At 39.5% G+C, this 25,625-nt stretch overlaps 2 protein-coding genes across 3 annotated transcripts; both read left to right on the forward strand.

Annotated features, from left to right (window-relative positions):
- Nucleotides 1–168: 168 nt before the first annotated feature.
- On the forward strand, nt 169–11,400 carry LOC113135989 (interleukin-31 receptor subunit alpha). Of its 2 annotated transcripts, none has more exons than XM_026316510.2 (15): nt 169–298; nt 1,567–1,714; nt 2,868–3,027; nt 4,317–4,510; nt 4,595–4,758; nt 4,882–5,047; nt 5,283–5,365; nt 5,796–5,970; nt 6,530–6,718; nt 6,877–6,981; nt 7,965–8,111; nt 8,357–8,488; nt 8,575–8,671; nt 8,855–8,936; nt 9,968–11,400. In XM_026316510.2, exons 2-15 carry the CDS (start codon nt 1,657–1,659, stop codon nt 10,664–10,666), a joined length of 2,451 nt encoding a protein of 816 aa, XP_026172295.1. In that variant the 5' UTR covers nt 169–298; nt 1,567–1,656; the 3' UTR covers nt 10,667–11,400. The 2 variants fall into 2 exon arrangements, with proteins under 2 accessions (XP_026172295.1, XP_033180892.1); XM_033325001.1 differs by having other exon boundaries at nt 5,739–5,970; nt 9,968–11,399.
- A 453-nt stretch (nt 11,401–11,853) lies between these two features.
- plpp2a (phospholipid phosphatase 2a) lies at nt 11,854–24,402 on the forward strand. Its single transcript, XM_026320548.1, has 6 exons — nt 11,854–12,234; nt 20,441–20,592; nt 20,722–20,984; nt 21,595–21,652; nt 22,197–22,373; nt 23,561–24,402. The coding sequence occupies exons 1-6, from the start codon at nt 12,174–12,176 to the stop codon at nt 23,708–23,710; spliced, it is 861 nt and encodes a 286-aa protein (XP_026176333.1). The 5' UTR covers nt 11,854–12,173; the 3' UTR covers nt 23,711–24,402.
- The last annotated feature ends 1,223 nt before the right edge of the window (nt 24,403–25,625 follow it).

Genomic DNA, 25,625 nt, shown 5'->3' on the forward strand with positions numbered 1-25,625 from the left:
AGAAAGTGAAACCTACTTCCTTTATTTTTTGGAGAATTTTTATTGTGTAATGCTAAATCTTTGCATGCTAAATTAACCTGAAACCAAATCCTCATGTAGAGGATTTTGCTGTGGAAACCTTTCCAGGACGCTCCATTGGGGCGCGAACCCCAGTTTGGAACCACCCCTGGGACTGACCGGGGCACTGACAGAGAGCAGGGCGGAACAGAATTGTTTATTAGAAACGAAGAGGCTGCTGCTTTGCGTGAATGCTACACTTGGATTCAGCGAGACGCACATGTTGTCCAGGCTGGCACCGGTGAGTAGACTCCAGCAGCTTCCAGTCTTCTTTGATTTAGGGTTAGTCTCTTTGAAACACCGCGAGAGTCAAAACGAAAAGTCCTGCGCAACTGTTGAGACGGGTCAACTGCGATAAACTCTACTACTTAGAAATGTGCATTAATATGTGACCTAAGAAAAGCCTGCTGTCTGCTGATCGTCCTGCTGCTCTTTAGATGAAAATTCATCCTTCAGCCATGAATCAAAAACGATGTTTATTTGATGGACTGTGTGTCTATTCCAGTGACTGGTCTGTGTGTTTACTGATTTTACACTGCACCTTCTGTGCATGTTTTCTAACTAATTAATAAACGAGCATCACCAACACTTCTAGCATTTTTTTTGTAGGAAAAAAGTTTACAATAGTGAAAATGAACCGAATTTAACGGAGCAAAGATCAGTGTAGGACTTTAGCTGATGCTTTTATCTTTGAATTCATTTAAATATGGGTGACATTAGAAAAGTCAATTAATAGGAGGATCGTTTCTTTTATTAAGCATTTATTAGCATTGTATAAACATTTAATAAACTATAACACACTGTATGAAAGTGTGACAATACAATGACATATAATTAGGTGCTTATTGTTAACTCCTCACCTGAATACACCTTTGATTTTATTACAGTTGTGTTTGACCATGTTGTCGTTCATATGTTTCCACAGCAGCCTGCACAGGTGCCCACTATATTCAAAAAGTCTTATCTCTGTTTGCAGCTCTATGGAACTGTGGTGTAAACCATTAAATACATGTTCAGATACTTTTCAAACGCGGAATAGTGAGAGTTAGTGTTATCAGGCACTCAGTGCTACAACCAAAATCCACAGCTCCAACGATGAGATGACTCCACATCTCTCACTTTTGGCCCCCACAGTCTGAACATTATAAGCTGTTAAAGGATCTGTCCCCATGTTTCACACTGTGGCTTTAAAAGTTGAGGGAATGTCTGTGGTTTCTACACCCGTGTGAAGTTTATGCTCTGATAAATGGAGAAACAAATCATGTGTTTATTTTGAAATTGTGGCTTTACTCTTTTCATTATCAATTTATTTGAAGAGCCACTGAAAGTTAACACATTTACAAACTCAAACTACTTCACTCGCAATTTGGGAAGTGAAATTGTACTTGGACAAACTGCTGCATTTCCTATCGGTTGCAACGACTCCCATGTTGCATATAAGTGTCAATGCAATGAAAATAGGAAGCTTTTCCAATTGAATCTGTCCTCAGTTTGTGTTTAACTGTTCAGTGCACAGATCTTGAGCTGAGTCACTGGTAATGATTAAGGAAGAGAGTGAGTGAGCAGGGCTGCAGTGCGAGGAGCGATTGGAAGTTGTTCATGGAGTGGAGCCCAGCTATGGTGTGGACCTGCCTGCTGGTGACAGGATTCGGCCTGGGTAAAGTTCAATGTCCTTCCTTTTAAATCCAAAGCAAACTGGCTGAAAGTTGAACCCAATGTGGCATGTGTTGACATTTGGGTGAGTGCTGCCCATGGATGGAGAATTCAAATCATTAGTGGGATGATAATTCCACTAATTTAAATTAGACAAAAGAGAAAGGCTGTGTGTGGTTGAACTGGTACAAAAGTAGATCTGATAAACGTCATGTGCCTGTTTGTCTGGTTCTGACAGATCAAGTCCTACTTAATTGAAAACTGAAAGACGAAAAATAGTGAGTCCTAATTAATAGTCTCACTGCCAGACCTCCCAACACAAACTCTTACAGTGATGCCACAACTTTGTTTTCCTCCCTGGTTTCTGAGCGATTCAGACAGAATTCAGAAAAGCATTAACAGTTTAAGTTGATTAGACATAATTTACAAAAATCAGATTTTTATATTACAGCATGTGGACAGTGATTTTTTAATAACTTTCTTATTAACATCAAATCCCATAAAAAGACCAAGAATGCGTCCTACTTACAAGCAATGTGTATTGTGCATGGTTACATACACTAAACAGGCAATGTTAAACTTAAAATACTCCTCGAAAGGTCAACTGACAAAAGGAATCAAGTGTGATCATGTGGATAAATCTCAAAAAGCTTGTCAAGAAGTTAGGGCAGTAAGATGAGTCCTGAAAGAATGAGCAAAGCAAACATCTTGTACAGACTTGTCTTAGCTTCTATATAAACGTCATTTAAGCCTCAGGCTAAGCAACAGTTAAATCGTTCCATAAATGTTTGACATGCTTAATCATGTTTGTCTTACGTAGTAACACTGACTTAGTTGTATAATTTTGATGAGTATGATAATTATGAGTAATAAGCTATGGCCTTTGGCTGTCCATAGGAGGTATGTTGGATATCACTGTCCATCACTCTGTCATCAAAACAAGAGTGTGTTTTGTAAGAATAATGTTCATCCCTCCAGACGAGGAGAGACTTGTTTAATCTGAAGCTGCTGTGGTGGCACAAGATGACCCAACAACCGACTCTTAACACTTTATGTTGCATTAAAATGATTTTTTTAAACCACAGCTTGTGCATTTAATAAAATGTATTTTGGAATCTAATCCAAAAACACCTTTTTGTTTTTGTTTTTTTCTTTAGTCCTGCTTCCCGACTTGTCGATTTCAACCTCCAGGGCCTTCCCAGGACCGCCACGGCTAACTGGCTGTGTGTTCATAAATCGAGCGAATGTCACCTGCCACTGGGAAGCCGCAGACACCCCAACGACACACTACACTCTGCAGGTCTGGAGAATGACTGGGTAAGACAAAAGAAATCATGTTCGAACATAAATAGCAGCTTCTTTAATTTTCAGTTTATCCTGGTTTTGTGGAGCAATTTATTGTGCAGAAGTTTTAGCCAGTTTAGATGTTTTAGATTCTAATCACACAACCGGCATCAGGTCTCTGATTGATCCTAGGTTCACTGTGCAAGTCCATAAACAACCCACTAGAGTTCATGAAGAACTGTTTTCATACTCATTACCCATTCAGAGGGATCTTGTACCATTGTTTAATGATATGGTGTGCTGAGAGAGGATGACAAACAGTTTTAATTTAGTATTTTATGATGGTAACAAACAGTAACATGAAAAACAGCGTCAATTTTACTTGTCTGCAGTTTGCATCAACCATCTGCGTTATCTAAAGTACAGACTTTCTTTATAGCTGAAATAGGCATTTTCCACTGAGTGGCTTTTCAGCAGGATGCAGATATCATAGATGTAACTGATATCTGATGTGGTATGATCAGTTTGAAAGTAAAATCTTTTTTACACATTTATGTCTGTCAGGCATTGAATTGCTAAACCGTATCATTAAATCTTTATACTTTCCTACTTTAATTTCTTTCAAAATCTAGTATGAAAGGTTCTGCTACTGCTTAGCAACTTTTCATTCAAATGCGCTGCTCAATAACAACATCGTCTGTTTTGCAATATGCCACTTATATTAGTATTTATGACAAACACAATATTGTCCAGTCAAATTGTATTAGCATAATCCTAGTTTAACAGAAACAAACCGTTGTGTTTTTACATAGAAACATGCTAGTGCTACTATTATTGTCTGACAGTAATTCCGTATGCAAATGCTCGGGTCTGTAATCAGCTTTGAATCTCACTTGCGTGTAAGGCTTTGATGGTAGGTTTGATACACAGTCATGGTAAGAACCAAACTGTTTCTGCCACATTATGTTTTTATTGTATAATATTTTCAACAAACACCTTCCACCTTCCAGCTGTCTGTTCCAGTGCTAATTGCAGCATGGTGTTTCAGATGGAGATGGAGATGAGATGACAGACATTTCTGCACAGTATGTGTGGCCCTTGTTGCGTGTGTGACTGTACATGCAAATGTGCGCACACTTCAGAAACAGGCATTCATAGCCATTTGCATGACAGAGCATGTATATGAACATCTGGTTTTGGAGATGTTTGTTTTGATATATATCCACCAACTGACTGCTGTGCTCAGTGCTCAGAGGCATCAAAACAGGGAGATGAACATTGTTTTTAAATTGTTTGTGTGTGTTTATGTGTTTCAATGTTAGAATGTTGTGTAGAGCTGTGTCCTTATCAACAAACCACTCCCAAAAGATGTTCACCTGCACAACGTCTGACACCAGCTGCACAGCAGGAATGAATGGTTCATCTGTGAGATTTACCTTTGGCATCATCGTCATAGCGCACACTCGTAGCCAGGACATATCGTCAGAGCCTCGGTGTCAGCCTGGCAGGCTTGAAGGTGAGGTTGTTGTGCTTTCCTTACTCATACTCTTGTTGCTTGTCTCTTACTTTTTTCTCACTCTTTTCTCCATGTCTTCCTCAGTGATGTTGCCTCCAGTGATGTTGAACAACATAAAGCCAGTTGATGGGTCACCTCAGTGTCTGAATGTAATCTGGAGTCGTACCCTGTCTATCTTTCCTGTGTCTACCTCTGAAATTGAAGCCGGAAACCTGAATACCCAAATTCAGTTTGCAGCGCAGGGGCAGGTGTGTCATTTCCAAATATGCCAAACACAGCACTGTCTATAGTACACCTGCACGAAGAATTCATCTATTCCTAAATGAATTATACATAAACTTTACTTTTCCCTGTTTCTCTTCCCAATCCAGTTTAGAGTTCAGGTCAAAAATGTGACAGTGACCAGCTACAGCTTCCGGGTTTGTCTCTTCAGACCTGACACTTCATACACCATCAAGCTTCGTCACCGTTACCGGGGCCCACAGAGCCCCTGGAGCCCGTGGAGCAATGCACGCCAGGGAAGGACACGGGAGGATGGTGAGAGGAAACAGAGTTGACAAATATGGGATTGAGTTTGTTGAAGATCTTCAACCATAAATAAACCACATTTCTTGGCAGGGTGGTGTTTCTGGTGTTGTCACTCATCAGCACAGACAGCATATAAACCTATAAAACATTTCCACATTGTACTTTAATTGTAAATACCACTGCTGTAAAAGGCTGTTTTTCTGTAAGTCCTTTAAATTGAGTCTTCCTCTTTGCCATCTTCCAGCTCCATCTGCTGCACCAGTATTGTGGAGGCAAGTGAAACACCAAGACAAGAAAGGGGGGAGACTCACCTCATTGCTCTGGAAGGTGTGTGTTGAATTGTGTGAGAAACTGAGTCATGAGTGTTCAGGGAACAGTCTCTGAGATTTTGCTTTTGAATTGCCACTTTAATAACCTTTGGATCTCATTAGTTTTCTAATCACCATCTCCATGTGCGCATTTGCTAATTTGTTTATGTCTCCCAGAAATTACTTCAGTGTAATTTATTACGCAGTCTGATTCAAGTTGAGAGTGAAACTGAGATTGTGCAAGTGGAGAAGAAGAAAATAAAATCTGATAATAGGATCTACAGTTCGAACAGTGCAGGCTAATTAAACCCTGCATCATCACAGCAGCAACTTTTACTTTTTGTTTTTTTGTCTCTCTGTCACATCGTCTGTGTTCACACTGTACTGTTCAGCCATTGCCTCACTTTCTGGCCAATGGCAGAGTTCTCTACTACAATGTGACTTGTCAGACAGAAAGAGGTCAAATCCTGAATGACCCTGGAAGCTGCAGAGATTTGCACCATGCAAGTACTTCCTGTACCCTGCTCCTGCCAGCTGGTCGCTGCTCCTGTGCTCTGACGGCCTCCAACTCTGCTGGTACCTCACCACAAGCCCGAATATGGCTCCTTAGAGCCTTTGAGACAGGTAGTGTAATCTTATCATGCAGTACCTAGGGCAGCTTTCAGCTTAACCTAGGGCAAACCATGTGTTATAGTTAAGCAAACAACCATCCATAAAATTCATAACAGCTGAGACATCATCAAATAAGAAAATATCACACAGCCTGCTTTAGGTACATCTGCTTAGTTTCTTAAAGGTTTTATCAACTGTATAGAAAGACATAATGCAGTTTGATGACACTTGTGAAGTACATAGTAATCAGTGTCAAATATACTGCCCCCTTAATGGTTCAGATTGCTTTTATCCTCATTGTTACACTGACCTTTGGTGCCCTAAATGAAAGCATCTGTTTCTCTGCTGGTTTACTCAGGTTTTATACTGGTTTGATTATAATGGTCTGTAGCTGTACCAAGTCTTGTTTTGTTTTTATATTCGGGACATAAAGACATTGTTCCCTGGAGTTTACACTAAAAAATAAAGAAGGTTCCATTCTGTGAAGAGCATCAATTTGTTTAACTACAGAATCTGACCAGTGCTAATATACTCCTTTCTCTACTTTATCTTCTCCCTGTTTTCTCTTCAGAGCCACCATCCCCGAACCAAATCACTGCAAGTCCTCTGGACAACAGTAGCTTAGATGTTTGTTGGATGCTTCTGGATGATCAATCAGTGACGGGCTTTGTGGTGGAGTGGTTTGCTGTTCTAGAGAAAAACAGCAGCATTCTGTACTGGGAAAGGTTGAATCGTTCTTCTACAGCATTAGTCATCGCAGGTAATGCAGCAATACAGTTCAATGTGTAAAACATAAGAGGCACTTACTGAGCAACAGAGAATCCACTTTGGATTCAACTTGTCACTCATTTATTATGTACAGTTACCAACTTATGCAGATAGTCACTGATGAATACATTTGCCTTTGTGTTGTCTTAGAAGGCATAAAGCCGATGGAGCGTTATGCTGTTTCTGTCAAAGCACTGTATGGTGAGCGAGGGGCAGGGATGGACAGGACAATCCATATTTACACACTTCAAGGAGGTACAGCAATCTAGATGTTTCAGCAGCTTGAATAGCTAAATGTTTGTTCCAGACCAACTGAGAATGTAATTGATGTTTGAAGCATCCGTGCCTCTTTAACTAAGGTGATAAGGTTGGCACCATCTGATATTGTGAACAAACTCACCAGTTACCTTGTCCACATTTAAATACTCTCTGCCGTTTACAGTATATCCTTTCAATGGCCCTAAACCACAGTCCATTTGTTCCTAAAAGGTGCTTAAATGTAGAAAACACTGGCCACATATATATAAATTCATGTTTTAAAGATGTCTGCAAGGTCCTTAAACAGCTGGCATTCAAAGTTTTTACTTCACTCAAATAAAAAGAAATAGTTCATTCGATGGGAGCTATTCAACTGCAAGTGAATCCACATTTGATGTCTATATTTGGTGTATGTCCTCCCTTAGCTTGTGTTGAGTGCACATAGCTGATAAATGGAAATTGATGTCAAATAGAACTGAAGTTTGTTAGGCCAATGTAAAAGCTGAAGACTTCATGTTGTACCTTGTGCATTAATGGAGTGATCATGAGGTGTCAAATATCTGGTCTTGTTTGAGCTGATGGTGGTGTCTCAGTCATGCTGAGGCTCAACACTGGCAGGAGGTGTAAATGTGACTGTTATAGATTGACAGAAGACAAGCAACAAATGGTTAAAAATCAGTTCTGGCTTTTATTTTCACTGTAATTTTGTTAATTTACCCCTCTGGTACTGTGCTGATCATAACAGTGATTTATACCAGAACCATTTTTTGTGAGAAAGCAATATTAATTATGTTTATTTGTAAAAAAAAAAAAAAAAAAGGAATCCCCTTGATAAATAACCTCACAAGAAAATATTGTCTCTGCCAGACAAGAGAAGAGGCAAACACAATCTAATCAGTTGTTTTTAGTCCATCTTTTTTCATAACATGTGGTGCCATTCATCCTTATCATTGATGCCCTTATCCAACTCTGCTGTGCAGCGCCCTCAGCTGGTCCTACAGTGGAGGTGCAGCAGATCTCCAGCAGCACAGTGGAGCTCAGCTGGAGTCCTGTAGCTGTGGAGCTGCTTCACGGTTTCATCCGCAATTACACACTCAACTATGCTGAAGCAAACCAACCAGTGAAGAGTGAGTGATACACACACAAGAGGCCAACTGACATTTAAGATCCATAAGTATAATGTTTGATTTCACTGATAATAATTTGCTTCTATCCTTCAGACATAAAAAGATAAAAACATAGCTATATGGCAAATAAATAAAGTACACGTCAGCAAAAACAACCACATAAATGAAAAATATTTTCTTATGTTTTAATGGATTTCCTACATTATCACATTTTGTCCATCTTATAATTTTTCTTGTTGATTCAGGCGTGTTTGTGCCTGGTCATGTTCACCGATACTCTCTGAAGAATCTGGCACCTGGTAATTATGACATCTTCATACAGGCCAACACTGATGCTGGTGCTGGAGCAGCTGGGCCCATTGCTAATGTGCACATAGGTAAAGACAATCACACAGCGAGTTCCTGTACTCTCAAAACGAAAACCATATAATGCTGTGATTTTAACTTAACTTTGTGTGTGAAGACTCTGAGGAATTCTCAATAGTGATGAACGCCATCGTTCCTCTCCTGCTGATTTCACTGGCGCTGATGCTGATGGCCTGCCTGGCACAGAATAAGATGTAAGAGCTCAGTCTTGCACCTATGACACGCCTCACTAAACATCAGATGTCAAAGGTCACCACTTTTACTCCTTTACCTACAAACTAGATTGCATAGATGAAAATTTATATTTGGAATGAATCGATCATTTTATGAAACACTTTTTTATTTTGTAATGTTAATTCTAACAAATCACCTTGTAGGGTCAAACAGAAGCTGTGTCAAAACGTCCCTAATCCATCCCACAGCACTTTGGCCCACTGGACCCCAAAAACCATCTTGGAGGTAACCTGAGTCCTTTCTCAACAACTCAAATGTCTAATAAATTAAGGAAACATTTTTATGATCAGCAAATACCAAGAAAACCCACAATGAAATGATCCTATTGTCTGTGTATCCAAACCTAACGCAGCCTAGTCTTCTGTGCTGTACATATGTTTATATCCCCATCCTGCTGCTGTAACTACTCACGAGCTCTGTGGAACAAAACAGTCCCCAACAAATACACTGACACTCCAGTTTGAGTAACATTTGATTAAACAAAATACAGTTCCCAAATGTTTTAGGAAATTATTGTAAAATGTTTATAATTTTGATAATAAGAAAATATAGTCATTAACTATAACACTAACGTAACACTTGTCAGAGCTACTATAATGAGTCAGTAGGCCGTTTCAATGAAAATATGACTCTCTTGTCAGCTATAATGAAAATGTCCTGGGAATGGATTACTCAAGTAATTCAAGAACATGTACCCAAATTAATTTAGGTTTGATTTCTCACAGGAAATTTTACAAATCAGTGTCTGGATATATCTAGAATGAAGCATGATTTTTAGCTCTTAAAATGGTTAAACTCACAAAACACACAACAAGCAATCTCAGACATCCAGATCAACATTATCATTTTAACCACTAGATGGCAGCAAAAGCAGCATTTTTCCACTTGTGTGCAGCAGCAGTTTTAAGCCCATTTCCACTGTTTTAAGTACCACCATTTAATGCTTTTTAACTTCTGTTGTCAACGTAACACCGTGGATACTAGATTCAACTAAGGAAGATACCTGTAAGCACAAATTACTGAACACAAAGCATCCACAGAGGACATATATGTGAATTAAAACAAACTGTGCTTTTTTAAGTTACAAAATTTCCAGGTTCCTCCACTTTTTTTTGTCCACAAGTGCACCAAAATTCTGTTTTTTGTGTAAAAGTACTCAATGTAGCAATCAATGTAGCTAGGGGTGTTTTTGTGTCCCACACCTATCTGAACATTAAATTTAATGGTTCGGCTTTTGTTTCTTTTTTTCAATTCAGAATATGAAGATGACTGTGGTACCAGAGAAGCCTGAAATCAAATATTCTGAAGTTATTTTGCTTGGTGAAAGTGAGCTGCAGAACTGCAACCCTGATCAGGACACCAGCTATCACAGCACCTGTAATCTCCAGACATATTCCCCTCACCAGTACTGCCCACTCTCAGTTTTAGGGTCTCAGACAGTTCAGAATACCAGAATATCAGAGAAGTTCATCACTGACCCAAACACAGTCAAGGCAACCTCCAACGTGAATCTCTCCACCTGCTCCTCCAACTATTCCAACATCCTTTTTTCTCAGATGCCTAAAATTCCTCCTACACTCATCATATCTCCTTTTTGCCCATCCAGGACTGTAAGTGTTATTGACATTAAGGCCACAAAATCTGAATCACAGCTTTCTCCACCAAATGAGTTAAAAACCTTTCATTTTTTTCTGAATCACCATCAAAGCCCTGATTTGTTCTCTGACTTCTGCAGTGTCTCTCAGTCCACTGTCTTACGTTCTCGCCTAAGTGAGCTCAGTTTACCCAAACAACCTTTTTCTCAAAGCAACTTAAACTCTGCCCCATCACTCCAGCCCATCTTCCCTCATTCTGACTTTTTTTCTGCATCCTTCTCACCTTTTCTTGCCTCTGACTTTGTGGATTTCTCCTATTGTCCTGTGGCGTGTGATCCTTACATCTCTCCTGATGTTTAGTTTCATGCCTGGGATATATGGTTTGTCTTTGACAACATGTGTCATATCTTTTCAATATTTCACAGCTTGGAGTCACAGTGGATTATTTATCAGAACTAAATTCTAGACCAATCTGCTTTACTTTTTTTTTTTTTTTCTCTGACATTTTTTGATGCCCAAACAGAGTAAAGGGACACATTTGAAGATAAGTGCTTTTTATTGTCACTATATTATTTACAACTGAAGTGTTATATTTTGTACATGCTTGAGCCACTATTTTTGTATTTTTGACATTGTATTACCATACACCACGAATACATGCTGCATATTTGAGCCATAATGTGCATGCTGAGGAATATAAGTAACACAAAATGATGCTTGTCATTGTCTGCTATGTGTACAGTTTATATTGATGTGTATTTATGAATGTGCTGTTATTACCTACATCAATCCCTAAACTATACCACTTAAACCTTAGAGGGTCACTGGGGAACAGACAAATCCCATCTGACACATCCAGGAGAGATAATGGGTGTATGAATTTTCAGTAGGTAGAAGCATAAAGAAGTTATGACATCTTTGATGTAACTAATGGAACCTGACTTGTGGCATGTTTTAAACTGTGATTGCTTCAGAGTTAAGACTGTTTTCTGTTTACATGATCTTTTTGCATTAAAATGTGCACCCCAATGCATGAGCCACTATTTCACCATTAAATCAGTACATGTGCTCATATTTCACCTGGGTGGTTGGATTTGCAGCTTCAGTCATGATTAGTTTGATGTTCCTCTAGACCTGACAGTTCTTCAGTGTATGTGTAAAAAAAATGATGGGACAACTTATCTTTATTGTTGCTAATACAGGTGTTAAATCAGAAAGAATCATTAGATGTGAGTCATTTCCCACATTGAGTCACTTTTTAAGAAAATGTATTTTAACTTACAGTAAGTAGTAGTTTTATCTTTCTTGGTTCAGAAGACGGTTTGACGGTTTTACTTTTTGTCTCAAATGGTAATCAAAGTCTTTAATCTGGCATTAGCATTTTCCTTAGGCTACTACTTTAAGATCTCTTCTCTTATCAATCAGCCTATGTTGTATGTGAGGTTGGATGGGGTGTGCCATGCCCTTACCAACAAAGTTAACCACGTGGTACTGGCGAAAACATGTTCATTTCACTGCTCGGATTTGCTTAGTCAAACCCAGAGAGGAAAGAGGGGATTAAGGGGAGGTTTCCTCCACTTCACAGGAGGGATTTCGGGAAGCCATCCCCTGTCAGCCCGTGGACGATGCGCTCTTCTTGCAGGAAAACGCCCACCCCCTTTGCGTAAAAAGGCAAGACACACAAGACGCAGCTTTGCGTCCTCTGCTGCTCACCTGAAGCACACAGGTATACAGAGGTGGCGAGCCGGAAGAACCAGGAGGTCTTCTTGACCTAATCGTATTTTATACATAATTACTCCAGATATTTCGGCAACGCTGCCCTATGAGTGTTTGAAGCGTGATTTATTTACGAGACTGCAGAGGAAACATGACAGAGCAAGGAAAGAAGCTGCTCCTGATCTTGGTGGATATTCTGTGCGTGTTCGTTGGTGAGTGACTACCCTTGTTCTCCCCTCGTCCTGACAATATGGCTGAAAAATGTGCTTGGTTTCAGGCCCTAGTGCTCATCTCGTGTTGCGTTGCGTTGGCGTTTTAATTGTAATTTAGTGGCTCAGAATAAGAAAAAAAGATTCTCATGCACAGATGATCCACATGTTGCTTCATGGATCTTTGTGCAAGACTCGTGTTACTCCTGCGTAACAAAAAAAAAATAAAAAATGATGTAATGTCAGAAAAATGAGACCTGCACATTATTTTGTAGCAAAGAAAAGTATAGTGGACGCATTAATTGGCAATGAGTCATTATTGGTCTCTACCTTGTTCAAACAGGACAACTAGTCTCTTTGTCAGCAGGACGTAGAAAAAGTTGTTGGGACATTTGTTGATCTGTGTGTGTCACTAAAGGTATTTCAATAATTCATTTGGGTTAAGCAGCTAGGTCACATCCTATCTTATCTCACCATTAGGCATTCAGAGTGCTGATTTGGTAATGCTGCACTCCCAGTTTCATATCTTTTTTTTTTTTTTTTTTGCCTGCCTATAGGTTAGGTTTGTTTGCATTTGTGTGTGTGTGTGTGTGTGTGTGTGTGTGTGTGTGGTGTGTGTGTGTGTGTGTGTGTGTGTGTGTGTGTGTGTGTGTGTAAATAGCTGTAAAGTGCCTGTGGGCTATAGGTGCATCTCTTCCCTGTCACTTTTATGTCTGAATGCACTCATACTTGTTGTGTAGGTACATTTCTTTCTGTGCTTTTTTTAAAACTTGAGCTTAAGGGGAAGAGCAAAGATCATTGTCAAAGAATATCTGAGACACTTAAAGTCCTGTTTCAGAAACTTTAAACCAGGTGTGAGTGTGTGTGTGTGTGTGTTGAAAATGGACTTTTTGGTGTGTAGGTGTGAGCACTGTACAAGGAACTAAGTGGCTTGTCTTGTTGTGACTTGCTCCTCTCTCTGAATATAGCACAAAGCCATTAACAGCACTGACGTCTTCCAGCTGCTACATATGCTCACATTTCCGACAGCATGAAGCCGACAGAGGTTGTAGCTGAGGCTGTGAAAAAAAAAAAAACAGTTGATGGCAGTGTTGTTTTTCATTTTCAGTTTATTTTCCATAAATGTCTTGGAAGTGAAAAATTGGGACAATTTAATGTAGTTTGGTAATGTCTGCAGTGTGATTCCTGGTATGCCTTGTGTCTGTGTGCAGGATCTGCTTACTGACAGGGAGGAATGATAATGACCATTATTATGTTCAGCCCCTTGAACATCAGAAGTGATGTATGTTGTGTGTCAATGCCCTGTATGTCCTTTTCCTTTTTTTTTTTTTTTTGGGTGTTTTACAGTTGTACAAATTTCTGTTTGGCAACACCTCAGAGGGATTTGACGTCCATTGAGATCAGGAATTTAATAAAAACTGAGTTGTTTCCTGGAGTAAAAGAGTCCAGGGCCTGTCTTTTCTTCACCGGATGAATCCAGTCATACAGAAAAATCTCTTAAAGGTCAAACCGTTCACTATCACAGCTGTTGTGAAATCAGAGATGTGGCATTAATTTTTTACTGGTGGCTAATGACTCATCAAATAAAGGTTTCTTAGTTTACAAAGTCTTAAGCTGACTAACCCTGGAGTTCATTGCTTTCTCATCTCACTTAAGAGGCTGTGAAAGTGTGATCTGTGAGATTTTAGTCAGGTGAAAATTAGTCACACTTGTTTTTAAAAAAGTCAAAATGCTTCAGTTAATGTCTGTGCTTGGAGTCAGTGTTGCTCAGGCTGACGGTAAAATCTGCTGTCCTGATAAATGTCAAGTCACATCACACAGTAACATTTTCTCACAATAGCTGTACATTTGTGTTTAATAAAAACAGTTCATGTGAAAATGAGCAATGCCAAAACCAACGCCAATATCATTTATGCTTGAGGAAACATAAGATGTCTTTATCTAGATGTGATGGCCATACAGTATTGGGATCTTTGTTTGATGAGTCTGTAAAACAATTATCAAAATGTGTGTGTGTGTGTGTGAGCGAGTGAGAGAGAGAGACAGAGACGTAGGAATGTGCTGAATGTTCAGATTGTAACTGATTTCAGGGGATTTTATTTCTCCCTCTACAGTCAAACATCTCTCCTGCCATTGTTACCACTGCTCTCTCACTCACACACACACACACACAGTGGATACAACATACCTTGGGAGCATACATACATAAGTATTTTTTACTGTCAATTCATCCAGACTGTAAAAATGACCTTTAATGAACAGACTGCATTGGTGATCGCTTTCATTTATTCCTGATCTCCATGTCTGTTTGCAAAGTTTAACATTTTGGGAAATGAGACCATTAACTTTTCCAAGATGAGAAGTTTGATACTGTGTCTGTGTGTGTAAATATGAAGCTACAATAGGAATCGGTTAGCAAACAGTAACTTTGGCTCAAAGATAACAGCTGAAGCATGAAGACTGGAAACTATTTCAAATCTTATCCTTTCCAATGGGCGTCAGTCAATCAGGAGTCATTGGGAGGATAGTTGTGGGTTAGTAGGGCCCGACTTCATCTCCATATCAGTTCAGTGGGTTGTTATCATGTGCAGGACCTTCGACATCATAGCTACAATGACACAGTTTAGACACAAAAGTATTGATATATTGATGTGTGTGCCATCTGGCCAGAGTTAGAAGGCCAAAGTCCTCCAAAAAGGCCCCATAATTATGAGACAGATGACAACTGATAACAGTAACTGAAATGTGTGATATGTGTGAAAGAAACGGAAAGCTGTGCTCTGGTATTTGTCTGGATCACCCAAAGGAGATACAAGGTGTCTGCTGTTTCTCCCCGTTTCCAGTCTTTGTACTAAGCTAAGCCAAAGTTCTCCAGACTGTAGCTTCATGTTTATCTCACAGTCATGACGGTGGTATCAGCAAGAGAACGAAGCATATTTCCCAAAATGTCAAACTATTTTGTTACTTGGTCTGTTTCCAGTTGTTAAGGTCAGAAAGTGAAAAAATGAATCTGAGCAAACTGTCTGAACTTGTTGCATTGGGCCATGTCAACATTTTGATGCTGTTTGTTTTAGTTTTAATGCTGTTTGGACATTGAAGAGCTTCAGTCGTCCGGCTGCTCGTTGCTTCGAGTGAGACCAGCTGCTGCTCCACTTTTCACCACACTGAGGTCACTGGTTTCACCATCACTGTTTAATCACTTTTTATGACTTTGACAACTCCCTGTTGTGTGTGTTCAGGTCAACTACACAATCACACCAGTGTTTAATCAGTAAAAATATCTGTAATGTAGCATGTGGACCATTTATTTTAGGTGTCTGCAGTTTAGTAGTGTGGATTTTTAAAACTGCTGTTTAGTGGAAACTGATGCATCCTTAGTAAACGTTGTTGGCTGTGTTTTGAAATTGATGTGTAGTATGTAGTGCTGCATCAATGAGTCTATTATGTTTTATTTCTTTCATTGCATTGTTCAGTCCTATCACAAGTTCACCAAGTGCAGGGGAACAAAAGCCCAGAACTAAAAAAAAAAAAAAATCAGTTTACTGTCATATAAGACTAGAAATCTCTTTTTTTTTTCTACATTTGAGAGGCTGGAATTGCAGCTAGACATGCTTTGTTTAGGTGAGAAATAGCATTTAGGAAGTGAAAGTCTGTGCAGCTTGTGTAAGACTATAGTATTAATTCACTTTCAGTCTTACAAGTTGTCACAAGCTTATGATCACAGCTAAAGTGTCTCAGAAATGTCAGAGACGTTGTGCAACACTGAGGGTTCAGACAGTGACTGATACCAGCTGCCGTTTCCTTCGTTGATACGTTTGTGATGCAAATTTTTTTTTTTTTTTAAATTTCTTTTGTTGACACACACGAACACACAGTGTCTGCTTCTGCCAAAAAACATGTCGAAGTCGAGTGGAAGGTGTCAGCAGTCTGACGTTCCTGTGTGAAAATGGAAGAGGGATGTTGATGTGTGTGGTGTGTACCATATATATATAGTCGCTGCAGTATTTTACTCTACAGTATAGACAATAGTGGTTTCAGGAGGTCTATAGAGAGCGGAAGAATTATTTCTGTTTTCAGTGTCTTTTAATTAAAGGTCAGTTTCACTGTCACGTTGTGTGTTTCAGTAAGATGTGAACTGTAGAGGCCTGTAGGACTGTTTGTTCAGAAATGTAATGACTTGGAGACTTGACTGTAACATTGACAAGTGTGTCACAGTACCTGAGGATGAAAGGGATGAAAAAGACGCAATGACTCCTAGTCAGTGGCAACTTAGTGAGCACTAGCAGAGATTTGATAAAAATATATCATGAACGTATGAAAACATTCATTTAACATTGTGATCACACCCAGTTTTTTAAAGCCTGTTTAAACACAGTTTTTCTTTCTCTCTCTTTTGTTGGCATAAACACCAAACAATGCCTTTCAGAGCACATAGTATTATTGTTTAAAGTGATGCTCAACCATTTCATACAAAAAAAAAAAAAAAAAAAGTTCTGCTTCTATAAAGCAGCGGACATACCAAGAAAAAGTTTTTGTCAACCATTGGCCTGTAGGACTTTCCCAGGAAAACTGCCTGGCCTAACAGGAAGTGATGCACTTTCTTTGCACCAACAGTTTTACTGGGAATTATTAGAAAACCCGCTGAACAATGAAAGATATTACAGATTTTGGCACTGAGCGCCAAACAAAAGTTTTGAAAATAAGGATGTTGAACAGTGGTTTTCTGAGCACCTCAGTGTGATGTCACGAATCCCTGTCAGCTAACAAACCGCGAGGGCGCCCAGCAGACGCATGAACCTCACAGACGTCTGCTAAGATCTGACACGCAGACGGAGCTCAAACAAATGTTTCTGATTTATTCAGCTCTCAAGATGAGTGTCGACTCCACCATTCATCTCCACAGCTGAATAACAGGAACACTTCCCACTTCCTGCTGGGGCAGAGGTCAAGGGGAAGTTGCACTTGTTTGAGATTCCATGGTGTTTATTTTCTTTAAGTGGAATTAAGGCTGCACTCCTGCCAGAAGAGATTGTGAAAGCTTAACACAATACTTTCCCTTCTTCCTTTTTTATCTCTCCCGTGGACACAAACCCAGCAGAAACTCTGTGTGTGCGTGTCTCCTCAGAGAGACTGGAGTTTCTGCATTGCTTGCAGTGGTGAAAGTTCATGGAAGAATGTAAAACGTAGCTATAGTCAGAGCAGGATCATTTCACGTTGTCCACCACCACCAAAAATCATTTTCTTGTAGTTAAAGTAACAAAACCACAGAATAAAAATACCTTAACTTTTCTTTAAAGTTTTACCTGGTACTACAAGTATTAGGGGTAAAATGTACTAATGAAAAAATGACAAGTGTTGATGGTGAAGAAGAGTTTGCTGCAAATCTGCCACCTGAACAGTCTGATCAGGTGATGGAATAAGTTCTTTTCTAGGATGTAAAGGAAAGAGGAGTCTTTTTTTTTTTTTTTTTTTTTTTTTTTTTTTTTTTTTTTTAATAGTAAATTTGGAGAAGGAACCTCATTCTCCCCCCAGTGTGACTCAGCCTCTGCTAGGGGCAGCTGCCCCACCAGCAGCAGGCTGGAAAAACAGACCAGGCCTTCTGGAATAATAGAGCTGATAAAAGCAGCCAGTCTTGCTCAGATAATAGGAACTTTCTATGGGCTCTGTTCCCAGAGACTATTGGAGCGTGTTTGGGGGATTGACTTCCTCACTGATGCTGTTGTTAAATAAGCAAAGCTGTGGTTACAGTGTGTGTGTGAGTGTTTTGAAGGCTGTTGCCTAATTCTGTTGACTTCAATCCCCACCCTGGCAGTGTGCAGCCACCAGAGAGTTGTCAAACAAGAAATGTCTTATCTAACTATCATCCTGGAACCCTGCAGAATAAACAATGATGGGCGTCCGTTCAAAGGGGAGCTGAGAGCATGCTTGATGTGCTGGAATAATGAACTCTGAGATTGTGAAGAGTAAAGGGAGGGTCTCCTAATGAAAATAAATTCTCTTTAATGAGGAAAGTCCATGATCTCAGAGCTCATTAGTGGCACTTGTTCAGAAATGGTGACAGATAACACACTGGGTGTTACAGTCTTTGTAGACCTTCCCCTGGCACCGCTAGAAGGCAAATGCATCTCATAGTGACATAAGCTGACCCTCTGACACTGCCTCAGGGTGAGTTAAGTTGGTTGGTTGTTTTTTTTCATGAATTATCCAATGATTGTTCCTTGTTTAGAGGCACCTAAACATTTAAAAGTAAGTGGAGATATTCTGGATTTTTCAGATTTCACCAAAATCAACGATGAATTCATCATTTTTCTAAGTATTGCCTGAGTATTCAGTTACTGGTTTATTGCTGTTTCCTTTCAAACCACACTGTGAACTGCACTGTTGCACTGGGTGCCATGTTTCTGTAGTTTAATCTGGGTTGATCCCACATACATTGTGCTGCTGTAAATATAAGCACATCTGTGCCTATTTGTTTTTTTTTTTTGTTTTTTTTAGTAAAATTTGCTACAACTACAAATCCTTGATGTTTTTGAAACGTCATGGAGTGAAAGTGATGTGTAGTATATGTGGCTAGTTTTTAAAGACTCATGACAATTTAAAGTACTTTACACAATACACTGAAACATTAAAATGCTAATTATAAGAAGGTCAAAGTATGATATCCTCTGGAAGTGTGTTCCAGTGCTGTATTTCTCAGTAGATAAATGCTACTTCTGTATGTTTAGTTTACTTGATGAGTTGAAAGGTCAAGGGGGTTATATGGTATTTTAGTCCAAAGCCTTTGCGAGATTTATGGACAAGCACAGGAAGGGCCAGTCAAAAAGTACTGTGAGGTGATCCAACACATTGTTGGTTTTGGTCTTATGATGTCACCAGCCTTATTGTTTTAAGTCTGCTGAACCTGCAGCACATAATTTAAATCATATACTATAAAGTCATTGCTTACACCCATGGGACTTTATTTATTTTTGTAGGCATCCTAAAGTTTCTAAAGTTGTTAAATATATTAGAAAAAGAAAAGAGGAAACACTGGCTATAAATACTCACATCTTGCTGACTTACACACTGTGTGTATGTGACCTCAGACTTAATTCACCCTCTTGGCCTGTAGACATCCATATATGTTCACATGACATCATGCTGGAATTACCATGTCAAAATGACCCATTTGGCACGTTTTCCTCTGCGTTTCTGCATTTTCATATGGTTGCATTTAGTCCCACCTGTCAGAGGGACGATAACGCACTGGAGCAAGGAAGCAATCTGTTAGTGGAAAGCTCTGCTTATGGCACCGCCCCCTTAATATACAGTTCCTGCTTACGAAAACAAACTCAGCGGAAACAGGAAAACTGTTTAAAGATCGTAGCGTGCAAAGTTCCTGACATCAGCCCCATAGACCTGTCCTGCTCAGATTTAAGAGACAGGTTTATGTGCTGCTGCTCTGTCTTAACTCTTTTGTTTGCACTAATAGACACTTTCAGGCATTTTCTGTCTGTACTTCATAAAGCACAGGTACAACCTAGTTTATAATCTATAAATGCATGCAGTAGTTTGTAGTCCACATTTTTTCTGTCAGTGGTGTGTTGACAGTATGAGGACATTTTCATGCAGTGGTGCATGTCTTGATGTGTGTGTGTCCTAGTTCAATCCTCAGCTCCCAGGCCCTTCACTGTGTAAACACTGCCCAGATGTCAAAGGTCATAGCTATCTATCTTACATGTTTCCGTTGGTGTCAGGTGGTTCTTCCTTACAGCCTCAGAGGTGAAGCTGCTGCCACTGAGTCATAGTGATGACAAATACATTTACTTGGCAGAGTCAGGCCTTCTGTCCAAAGTGGAGAGATTAGTCCATCAGTGTGTTCTTAGCTGTTTCCTGAGCTGCACCTCATTGGCTTCATGTTAGACTCAGTGCAGAGCTGAAAGTGTTAGCTGCTCCCAAGAGGAACCTCCAAACTCTTGCAGTGCTGTGACTCCCAGAGACCACAGCTTTGTAGTCCCTCAGCTGACTTATAGCAGTTACATTAACTCCAAACTCTTCTACTTTAAATACAAAACTACTTCTTGCAACATTTATCATGTAATACAATTTCCATTCACAATTCTCTAAATTTTATTATTTGTTATTGCTGAAGAAATACACTTCCACTACACCAGTTTCTTTGCATGTTTTAAGTCCCTTTGCTATTTTCTTGTGATATTTCTCTCCTCAGCGGCTCTACCGTCTGCCATCCTGACATTAAGGTTCAGGCCTCACCTGAGAGAAATCTACTGTGATGACCAGAGCATCAGCTACCCATACAGGAGAGACACCATCTCCCACGGAACCATGGCTGCAGTCACCATCACCTGCTCCATAGTCATCGTGCGTCCCGAAATCTTCTCAAGCCACAAACAATCCAGCTTATATAGTAGTAAAAGAAATATGACAAAAAATACTTCTATAGACCTTAACAAAATATATTTTGTTGTTTTTAAACCCCTTGTTCCCCAGATCACTACAGGAGAGGCCTATCTGGTGCACACCAAACGTCTCCACTCCAACTCCCAGTTCAACAACTATCTGTCAGCTCTCTACAAAGTGGTGGGCACCTTCCTGTTTGGAGGAGCCGTTAGCCAATCATTGACGGACCTGGCAAAGTTCACCATAGGTCGTCCCCGTCCAAACTTCTTAGCCGTGTGCGCCCCGGTCAGCTGTAATGGAGTGATGCTGCACATCAACTGTACTGGCAACCCCCGCAATGTGACTGAGTCTAGGTGGGCCAGCACTACACTTCCCCTGTTGTCTTTATATGTCATTATTACAGTGTGTAGTGAAGTTGACAGAGATGTATCATATAAGTTGGATTCTTTTTTATATGAAAGCTCATATTTGAACCGATGACCTTTTAAAATATTTAAGATGTACTCTTTTCATGAGCTAAGTTTGACCTGAGGGAAAAACTGCATAACACTGATAGAAACCTTTAATGGTGATAACATGTTCTTTCCATTTTTAAAAAAAAATCTAAATAAAGGTGATAAAATGAAAAAGACCAGAGCCAATGTTGACTATTATACTAAAACCAACCATTTTCTGTTGTTTCTGTGATTATTTTATATTCCACAAAACAGTCTACAGTGATGTGACGTAGAAAACACAGATATCTTCACATTTCAAAACTAACCCAAATAATCAAATCACTAATTGTTCAGTATAAAACATGGTGTTGTTCTGTCAGTATAACTCAACTTGGACTCAATCAGCAATTGGTGTATTGATGTTCTCAGACCAATGTAAGTCAGTGAAAAGGTGACACACGCATCAGATTGTAGAAAAACATTGAGGCTTTGTACATGACTGGTGTTCTCCTGTTTTGCTCCTCAGGTTATCGTTCTACTCCGGCCACTCGTCCTTTGGGATGTACTGCATGCTCTTTCTGTCGGTGAGTGATTCTGCTGCGTGAGACCTGCTGTGGCTGTAAAACGCACACACACAACTGACCCGAGATAAAAAGTGATGGTGAACACAGACACATGACTCAGGTTTCATAATATTATTGTTGTAATGAGACACATTGTACAATAGCCGGAAGCTTCAACAGTTGAATCCCTGCTGGAGCGTTAAGGAGGGAAATACCGAAAGGCTGCTCGAGCTAAATTGTGACGTTAACAGCTGCTTCAGGAATCACTAAAGCAGTTTGCATTAAAATAAGAATGTTTATTCTCATGACAATATGTACAATTCCCCACAAAAATGAATGGGGATAAGAATATGTCAACAAGACCAAAAAAAAAAAAGTCAAACTGTCAAATTCTGAGAAAGAGTTGAGGAAAAATCAAAAAATATTAGAATCATGGTCTTAACCTTGGCTTTATGTATTATCAGTGTAATGTTTAAGCAAGAACTTATTTTGTGCTTTATTTAAGGGTGAATATTTTTGGTTGATGTAAAGGTCAGATTACTTATTTTTTTTTCTTTTCTTACAGCTCTATGTCCAGGCCAGAATGCAGGGAAAGTGGACGCGATTGGTTCGACCAACCATTCAGTTCTTCCTGGTGGCGTTTGCTCTGTATGTGGGATACACGCGTGTATCTGACTACAAACACCACTGGAGTGATGTACTGGTGGGACTGCTGCAGGGGGCTCTCATCGCCGTGCTCATTGTGAGTTTAACACTGTGTCACTTGTATATAGAAAGAGACTTTTCAATACTTGCAGTTACATACATGTACAATACATGTGGCAACATAAGGTCAGGCTATGTGAATATAAATAGTTAATGATGTGATACATTGTATTTTATCAGTGAAAACTATGAAAAAAATATTTGCTGACGACCAATTTTTCATGACGAAGACTAAAAGTAAAAAATGAAGATAGATGACAATTCGAAAGAGAGGATTGGACAGCATGTTATGGCTTTTGTGATCCCACAGATGCAGCAGGTCATGAAAAATCAGACGTCAGTAAATATTTGTTTGTGCTTCATTGATAGAAAGTCCAATAGGTCACAATTACTCTGCTTTTCCTCACCGTTCTGTGTTTTATACCTGTTTTAATATTGCCACATAGTACTCGGTGTTCCATGTGCCTGAGTACACTTGAAAGTGTGAGTGTGTTTACGCCAGTGAAATGTGAGGAAATAGTGTTTCCTTCTTTAAAACTACATTATTAATGGGCACTCATGCCTCTCCAGTATCCCATTTGTGTCAGTAAAGGAAGGGAAATATACTGTAATAAATAAGAGAACTGCTTTATTTTCTATTTCTGCCAAGTTCACTGGTGTAAACTGATGCACATTTGCAATTTTATAGCTGTACAGGATGATGTTTAGCAGCCCTGGACACAGTGTAGAGCAGTGTTCACAAACACAAGAGTGCAATTTGCAAAGCTGCTCATTACTCATTGCTGTCTGGTGATATTAAAACAGGTATAAAACACAGAAGAGTGGAAAAGCAGACTAATTATGACCTGTGTGGGTTCTCGTTAGTTGCCTTGTCATCCTGTCTGACTCATCTGTCATATAAACGAGGTTTCACAGTACCAATCTATCTGATTTATTTTTGTGTCATTATCCCCTTTTCCACTCCGTCCACATCCTGGGTTTATGCTTCACAGAGCATGCCTTGCCCTGTCTGGGGCTTGAACCCAGGGCCTTCTTGTTATGTGGCAGGGGAGGGCTGCCCTGCCTTGCCCTGACTGGGGCTTGAACCCAGGACCTTCTTGTTTTAAGGCAACAGCACTAACCACTACACTGTTGTGCTGCTCTCGTCCTTAACTGGCAAATGTTGAACGCTTCATTCTTTTTCCCACTACCTGCTCTGTTTAACACTCACTATTTGTTCTTCAGGTCCGATATGTGTCAGACTTCTTTAAACAGCGACCCCCTCCATGCACACGACCGGACACAGCAGAGAGTGAACACCTTGAACGTAAACCGAGTCCGCAGCCTCCTGACTCACAGCACGGAAATCACTACAGCTACTCTGGATCTGTATGAGCACACCACTGAACCCACCACAGCACCTCTTACTAACCTGGGCCTACACAGTCTAACTGCAGCTCCTTTACCAAAGGATGTGTGACTTGTAAAGAAAAGACACACAGAACAGGAACTGCTAGCTGGAAATCCAGACTAGACCAGCTCCAGTTTGTGATGACATCCCAAAATTTTACAGCTACGAAAGCTCAGATTCCAAAAACATGTTGGAACAGAAGTGTCACGGTTTTTGTATTGCAAAAATATGTGTGAGGTGTGTCTTTTGTATGACAGTGTGAAATGATTATCTATTTTTATTGTATTGTTTTTATAGAAGTCAGGATGAGAATAGTTTAATTTGTGGGATAGAATTTATGCTGTGTAAAAACAGTAAAATGAGCAAAAAAAAAAAAAAAAAAAAAACAGCAACAGGATCTGTAAAATTTAAAACACCAACTAAAGAATTCTGTGTGTCCTTGGCAAAACTTTGGAGGATTGAATGTTTTCTACTTCGTTGCAGTCAAGACACTTATTTTACCTACACTGGAGCTAGATTATATCTGCCTGTCCCTGGCACTTATTCTTCCTCTGCATGTGAATTAATGGACTGCTTTAACATATACATTATCATATACATATATTATGTATATCACTAACAATTTTATTTTGTTTATAACCACTGTATCTAATAAATTGTAGCTTTTACGAATGTATTATCACAACTTTATTGTGATGTTCCAGTGAAACGTTCTGAGCTGGCACCAATGTTTTAGATAATTCTTCTTTTGTACAGACAGATTTCACCTCAATCATTTGCAAAGAACAGAGAAGACAATTTTTCAGTGTTTTTGAGCCCAAAGTGCTTATGGAACCACAATTTAACTTCAGTTTAAGTCTGAAGATTCTCAGTTGTCCAGGTGAAGTTTCACTACTCATTCAAGTAGCTTCATCAGATCGACTGATGTAGTGAAACGTTTCGACCTAAACACTAGAAGTCCAGTTGCCATGACTCAACCTCTAGATAACTTCAGTTTAACTTAAATTATTTCTTTCCTTCAGTCTGTCAGTTGTTTTGTGTAGTTTTTGCCATGAATATTATCCAGTATATCATCTATGTACAACCATCAGGGACAGAATACTTTTGTTTTCACTGAGCTATTCACTGCTTTATGTTTATGTTCATGCCTGGACATGCTACTGACAGTTGTGAGATTTCTGTGCCAGAAGAACGAGGCTGTTCAGCCATCTAAAGGTGGTTTACAAAAAGCTGTTCGAAGATATCACACAAGCAATTAGAGTGCTGTGAGTATTTTCATTCTGGAAAAGATATTATCCTAATAATGGCAGAATATTTTATTACACAAGCATACCGAGACCTACTTTTAGGAGTTATTCAAATCAATAAAAAACATCCTCACATCACCTCTTGTGCTATGTAGTTATGCAAATAATTTTATTTGCCCCTGATCTGAGATACACAACGGAGATTTCAGCTACCGCTCAAGTACAATCGAGGTCACTCGAATTTCATTTGTAGTTCTCACAACAATGACAAATGCTTGTTTTTCCAGAGAAAGTATCTGGTTACGGTGAATAATCTACAAGACTGGCCACAACAAGCCCTATAAATCAACCAGGCTGATACAAGTTTACTGCATTATCAGTGTACACTATGTCACCCACTGGGTAACAAAATATTGCAGCACAAAAATGCAAATACACAACATGTTCTGGGGATTATTCAGAGTAACAAAGTCTGAACAGAGAAGATAGGTTTTGGTAATTTAGTGCTTCACTGCTGTGAGAAACAAAAACATCCGTTCACCTCCACTGCACTGGGGGACCTCCATCTGATTCAACTCCACAGGACCTTATACCACAAATCATTTCATGAAGCTGCAGAGGACTCAGCTATCACACTGAACATTTTTATTGG

Source organism: Mastacembelus armatus, chromosome 22 (assembly GCF_900324485.2).
Source record: "Mastacembelus armatus chromosome 22, fMasArm1.2, whole genome shotgun sequence".
Taxonomy (NCBI): Eukaryota; Metazoa; Chordata; class Actinopteri; order Synbranchiformes; family Mastacembelidae; genus Mastacembelus; species Mastacembelus armatus.

Excerpts from the sequence above, each read along its gene's own strand:
- LOC113135989 (XM_033325001.1), top strand. The coding sequence starts at position 1,657 with ATGGAGTGGAGCCCAGCTATGGTGTGGACCTGCCTGCTGGTGACAGGA. Across the intron at positions 3,028-4,316 it reads CAGGTCTGGAGAATGACTGG|AATGTTGTGTAGAGCTGTGT; the intron begins GTAAGACAAAAG and ends TTTCAATGTTAG. Across the intron at positions 8,112-8,356 it reads AGCAAACCAACCAGTGAAGA|GCGTGTTTGTGCCTGGTCAT; the intron begins GTGAGTGATACA and ends TTGTTGATTCAG.
- plpp2a (XM_026320548.1), top strand. The coding sequence starts at position 12,174 with ATGACAGAGCAAGGAAAGAAGCTGCTCCTGATCTTGGTGGATATTCTG. Across the intron at positions 12,235-20,440 it reads TATTCTGTGCGTGTTCGTTG|CGGCTCTACCGTCTGCCATC; the intron begins GTGAGTGACTAC and ends TTCTCTCCTCAG. Across the intron at positions 21,653-22,196 it reads ACTGCATGCTCTTTCTGTCG|CTCTATGTCCAGGCCAGAAT; the intron begins GTGAGTGATTCT and ends CTTTTCTTACAG.